General features: G+C 38.0%; 1 protein-coding gene across 2 annotated transcripts; it reads right to left on the reverse strand.

Moving 5' to 3' along the window:
- On the reverse strand, positions 1–2,268 carry LOC112293780 (putative calcium-binding protein CML48). 2 transcript variants are annotated; one of them, XM_024543607.2, is made up of 2 exons: positions 2,114–2,268; positions 1–1,842 (listed from the first exon to the last, which is right to left on the reverse strand). In XM_024543607.2, the coding sequence occupies exon 2, from the start codon at positions 1,615–1,617 to the stop codon at positions 790–792; it is 828 nt and encodes a 275-aa protein (XP_024399375.1). In that variant the 5' UTR covers positions 1,618–1,842; positions 2,114–2,268; the 3' UTR covers positions 1–789. The 2 variants fall into 2 exon arrangements, with proteins under 2 accessions (XP_024399375.1, XP_024399376.1); XM_024543608.2 differs by having other exon boundaries at positions 2,110–2,262.
- Between the last annotated feature and the right edge of the window lie 3,826 nt (positions 2,269–6,094).

Genomic DNA, 6,094 nt, shown 5'->3' on the forward strand with positions numbered 1-6,094 from the left:
TAAAAACCAATTTCTATCCATTGTTCAAGATCTTAGCTTGATTTAATTGATTAAAAAGTCCAAATATTAAGGATAAAGGGTACCTATTTTTGATGGTAAACTTCTTGAGTCCTTACTATGGACACTCATTGATGAGGACTAATCTACATCCTTATTCCAATTCCATCCTCCTTTCAGAAACTAACCTCTCCATATTTTTCTCATTAGCTTAAGGAGTTAGACCTAATTCCTAATAAGTTGCAATATTGGTAGAACAACTACCACTTCTTTCTGCATGGACTTGAATTCTTCTATGTACACCGACAATTTCGAGGAAATTCCTCACTAGAGGCCTCTGCAATATCCAAAAGGGAACTAGAACAGCGGCCAATTACAAGCCACAAGAGCCTAAGGAAGTACTCATTCATTGTTGTTGTAGGCAAGTACAACAACACAGAATCGAATTAATTCACGGAGGAAAACGACGGAAGAACACACATACACGGAAGCACGGGGCTTGTGAGATTGGAAGTTGTACAACTATTCATGTCGAATTTCCCAATCTAGCCTTTCACAAAAAAACTCACCTAACGGATTTAGCATGGTCACAACCCCTCCAAGTTCCTTTGAGGCTGCAGGAGATTGGTGCTTCCCCTGGTGAAACGCAGTGGGAGCAATTGTAGACCCTAGCTGGTGCTGGTCACCTCCATAACCTATTAGACTCTTAGGTACATCCAGTTAAGGTTCCTGCTTCTCCATCACTAGCATCAATGCACTACTACAAAAAAAAATAAAGGGAAGAGTTTTGGATCAAGCAGCGATGAAAGGAATGACCATCAGCATGAAACTGGTGTAATCGAAAGTGGCAGTACCATTTCGAGCACGGTCCTGGTCCTTGAACTTCTCAGTCAAGCCTTTCACGATGAAACCGCACTCAATGAATTGGCCGTAGCCAATGCTTCTGTTGTACCCTGTATGATCATACTTCTTTACTAACATGTCAAGGACCGAGGGAGGTATGGCGAAATTGAAGCTGAAAAGAACTTCTTGCAGCTCCCTAACATCAATGGTCCCACTCCTATCTCGGTCATACTGCATAAATTTCTCATGCCAGATGCCGAGCTCCCGCCAAAGGTTGACAAACCCTTGTGGTCCAATTCTTGAGGGATCCGCCGGGTTATCGGCGAAGAGGTGCAGCATAAGGCGCAAGGTGCGAGGAGAGAACCTTACTCGGCCTTCTGATAACAATCTTCCTAACTCGTTCGCGTCAATTGTCCCGCTCCTGTCAACGTCTGCTTGTTGAAAAATTTGAACGATAGCTTGATCGGTGTTAGGTGGGAACAATGAAGAGGGTTGTGGCCGAGGCGGACCGTAATCTTGTGGAGGATAAGTGCTTGGAGCAGATGGTGCACTATAACCACCATAACTGCTAGTGGAAGAGTAGGGGATTCCGGTCCCTGTGACACCATAACTTTGTTGCGTTTGATTGTACTCGTAACCACCGCCATAGCTGTTCGGTGGCGATGTGGCTCCATATGGATTCGACAGTGATTGTTGCCTACCGTAGGAATCGAGGCCGCTACCGCTGTAAGAAGGAACCGTCGGCCCAGCGGGACTGTAAGGCCTGTTGTAAGACATCACCGCAGACGCTCGTCCACAACTATCTACAATAACCCTGGAAATTCTTTTTAAAAAAAACAAGCAAAACTGAAACCTACTTCGCTGCTTTCAGAACAAATTTACCTACAGAAGCACCACTCCGGCACTACCCTCTCGATTCCGAGAAAAAGGCTTCCTCTTTCTCAAACAACTTTCTTGACCTCGCACAGCTTCCACAACAACAGCCCACACAGCACAGATCTCCTTCACAGGGCAACACGTCATAAACAAATAAATATAGTAAACGAACACTACAACTAGAAGCGCAACTTGCCAGATGTCAGCCAAAAAAATTAAACCAACAACAACAAAGCGGCGCAGTTCTCTCAAGAGCACATCAAGCTACAAACGTGCCCTGCTCTTTCGCTCTCTGCTTCAACAACCTCTCATCATCCACAGTAAATCAAGATAGTACAAGCGTCACTCTCATCTTTCGTTCAAAATGAGTAAAAACCCTAACATCTCGCTCACCTACCGTGTAGAGAACGCTAACTTATGACGCAGAGTTTCGGAACTTCCGCCTCTCTCCCGCCATGTCTGCACAGCAAGCAAGCGTGTGAAGAAGTGACTTGCACGGTCAACTTTTTGAATACGGTCTGAGCTTGGAGAGCGTTTCACCTGCACAAAGGGTTGTAGATACCCACAGAGTACGTGCATGAGGTGGCTGTGACTAGGTGCCGTTTTAATGGACATCTTTCGTTGGACCAAACAGAAAATTTACCTGCTAAGTATCTTAGGAATAAGTATAAGGATCTAAGATTGGAGTCAGTAATTCATTGTTCACAATCCGCTCAAAAACAAAATCAGGAATTATAATCACGGGTAAAAATGGCTTCTAATTTAGAATAGCCAGTTGGAATAGATGACTGGTACAACAGAGACATAAAGACAGGACCCGTGTGTCAGGCCGGCACGACTTGGCTGTAGCCCTGCTGTGGGCCCCGATGCCTGTCCAAGACAATTGTACCAAACCAAAAGTGAAAAATAAAATTGTATAAAACACTATGAAAAATATCATTAAAAATTCAAAATTAAAAAACTAAAACGCAAGCCAGATAAAGAAAAAAACCACACCCGCTGAAACTCCCGCTAAACTAACACAGTAACGATCAAGAGGATTCATGCAAACTCCGAGACGTACCAGGTAAACTAGTTGCCTGATTCATGTGCCGACACGAGCCGATTCGAAAATTTGCATGATGGCGCGCATGATGACTCCGGCGCTGGACACTCTACCCCGAGCTTTTTGTGAAAGACGGAGTGCCTGGGATCCCCACAATGGCTTTGTCGATGAGGTGGAATCCGAGGCTCTGTCCGATTGCAAATGGTGCCCTTGCGAGCGAGTGGCTTCCGAAAAACCTGGCGCACTTTCTATGTTTGAAACCGTGCGTGCTATTCTAGCCACACATGGATTGTGTGCCAAAATTGAGGCAATTCAACAAAGCCAGGTTAATGTTTGACAGGTTATAAACTGATTTTGTACCATGTGCATTGCATTCTTTGCACACTGAAAACACTAAAAATGTAATGTGATTATCCATGCATATTTGATTGAGTACAAATGATTTTGGAAAGATAAACAACCAAATAAATGTGTTTCATGTATATGTATGCATGTTGTAAGGGTCAACAAAGAAATCATCAAATTTTAAACTACTAATCTAGTCTCAAGCAAGAACCATCAATAAGTGTCTTTGTCTGTTGACATTGATTGATTGTATTTTTGTGATCTTGGATAAGCTTCCAATTTTGAGAAAAATATGTTGTTAGACAAGTATTGCAAATGTAGTAAATTTTAGGAATTCCTTTTGTTCCTTCCAGCATATATGAGTAAATGTAGTTGGAGGAACAACTAAAAATCTTATTCTTGTGCTTTCTCTCTATATATATTGATTATTATCTACTTCTATAGAAGGATGTGGCATTTGTCTTTTTTTCAAGATATTCACTATCTTATACAACTCAAGAAGAGATATGTAGAATATAAGATAGATCTTCATAAACTCCAATTATAAAAGACTCTAAAGCTAGGATATTTGTAATATTTGCACATAGAAATATGTAGTTGGACTTGTTTTTGGAAAGTTTTTAGAATTGAAGTTAGGATAGTGGTTCATGTAGGATCCACCATAGAACCTTTTGAAAAGGCTTACGGTGGTAATTATGATAGAGCCCACCTTTAAAGTCTTTTAGAAGAGTAATTATCTTAGAGGGGCCTACAATTAGAGACATTCTAGAAAGTTCTAAGAATAATTGAACAAAGTATAAATAGGACTCATTGAGGCTATTTGAACATTCAATTAGGTATGGTTTCAGACTCTTTGTTTCAGTAAAATTTGGTTGTTTTTTCTTGTTCTATTCTATTTGATTCTATTTGATTCTATTTTCTTTTATTTAATCATATCTTTCATGTTCTATTTTATTTAGTTACTTTCAGTTTTGTTCTAATATCCTTGGTCTTACATTGTATCAAGATCTTTGTTGTTATGAAATTGATAAGGTTTTAGACCTTTGTAAATACAGTCCTATTTCATTGGTATCAAAGCGAGTATTAGTTTGTTCTTTGGTAGTATGCTGATAGCCACCATTTAGTTGGAGGTCAATTATTGTGATCACATTAGGTACTATTTTGGAGCTACAATGAGTTACTTTAAGAATTCAAGTAGAAAGAGAGAAGGCATTATAATAGTAAAGTTCAGCAAGGAAATTGTAACATGAGACTTATGGTAGAGGAATCCTAAATGGAAAGTCAGATATAACACTTCTTAGGCTAAATAGATACTATGCAAGGGCAAATAGAAGCTTCTAAGACAAGGAAGTTAATATCTATTAGGCTAAAATTAAGTAAGTCCAATACATATTTAGGGACCTCAATACAAGAAGATGTATGCCAATAGTTCTTCAGTATGCAACAGTACATCCAATTATTTGGAACAAATACTACTAAAAGAATTATATATGCTTCTAATTATTTGAAAGATACAACAACCATTTAGTGGCCATATTGAGCTCAAGGCTATGGAGCTCAAGGTGGATTTTGTGACTAAGAAGTATTTCAAACTGAGCTTAAAAGTCTATTTCGGCCCATCAATGCAGAGAAGTTAGGATGCAATCAATTAGCTAACCTTACATAATTTATGTCAGTGCAAGATTATATCTCCCAATTCAAATCTCTATATCTCTAAATTTACAATATTTTAGAGGTGGAGATGATGGACCAGTTCATACAAGGGTTGAAACCTATAGTCCAGCAAGAGATAGAATCAAGGGATCTACAAATATTTAAAGAGGCATTTAGGATTGTAGAGAGTGTCAATGCTATAAATTTCAAAAAGCATGGAATCTGACCTATAATATGGGATCCTATGCCACTAACCAATATTATGGTGCAACAATTAATATTGATGGAGATTGATGCTTTGTAAGGACCATTGACACTATAGAGATGAAAAATATTGGCTCAAAGTAGATTGTGCTTTTATTGTCTAGAGCCAGACCATGAGGTTAGAGACTGCCTAAAATGTCAAAGTTCAAGCATCAAATAATCATGGCAAGTTCACAATCTTGAAGGCTATCAAGTTAATGAAAAAATAAAGCAAAAAAAAGGAGCTCCTCAATAAACGCACCAAAGGCCAATATTAAGAATAGTTGTTGTTTCTTAGAGACAAACAACATAGCCTTAGATAACTATCAGAAGGCTTGATTGATATATCCAATTGGTCAACTAAAAAGACAACCATATTAAGTATTTATAGATTGCAGCTCCACAAAAAATTACATCTTGAGAACAGTTGCTAAACGACTTAGAATTAAAACAAAGGTAATCAAAGGAGAGAGTATATACTTAGTAAATGATCAAGTATTGAACAAGATAAGTGAAGAAGAAATCTTGAAATTGAGTAAAACCTATGCCTTAAGGAAGAAGTTTAGAATATCAAAGCTTAAATATGATGATATTCTTAGTATGCCATGGCTAAAAGGTGGAAAATAAATAAATTGATTGATTAGCAAGAATAATCTCTTTCAAAGATGGAGGAGGCATGGTGACTCTTCATGCCTTTATATTGAGTAGGATAACAAAACAATTTGTGACTAAGAGCTAATTTATAGGAATGACCTTTATGAAGAAGTAAATATTGAATAAGCAATCGATATATATATATATATATATATATATATATATATATATAGTAATTTTGAATCTTACATCAGTGGTAGAAAAGACAACTAAAAGAATAGAAAGGTAGAATAATTCGTACATGAATATTAGGATGTCTTTCCAATTGACTTATTTAGTAGCGTGCCACTTGATTGAGGTGCCTCCTTCTAAATAGAACTAAAGCCCAAAGCCAAACTACTAAATCAACCAATTTATTATCTAACATTAAATGAACTTGAAGAGTTGCAAAAGTCATTAGAAAATTTTTCGAAGAAGGATCTCATTTAAGAAAGCACA

Source organism: Physcomitrium patens, chromosome 16 (genome assembly GCF_059467195.1).
Source record: "Physcomitrium patens ecotype Gransden chromosome 16, ASM5946719v1, whole genome shotgun sequence".
Taxonomy (NCBI): domain Eukaryota; kingdom Viridiplantae; phylum Streptophyta; class Bryopsida; order Funariales; family Funariaceae; genus Physcomitrium; species Physcomitrium patens.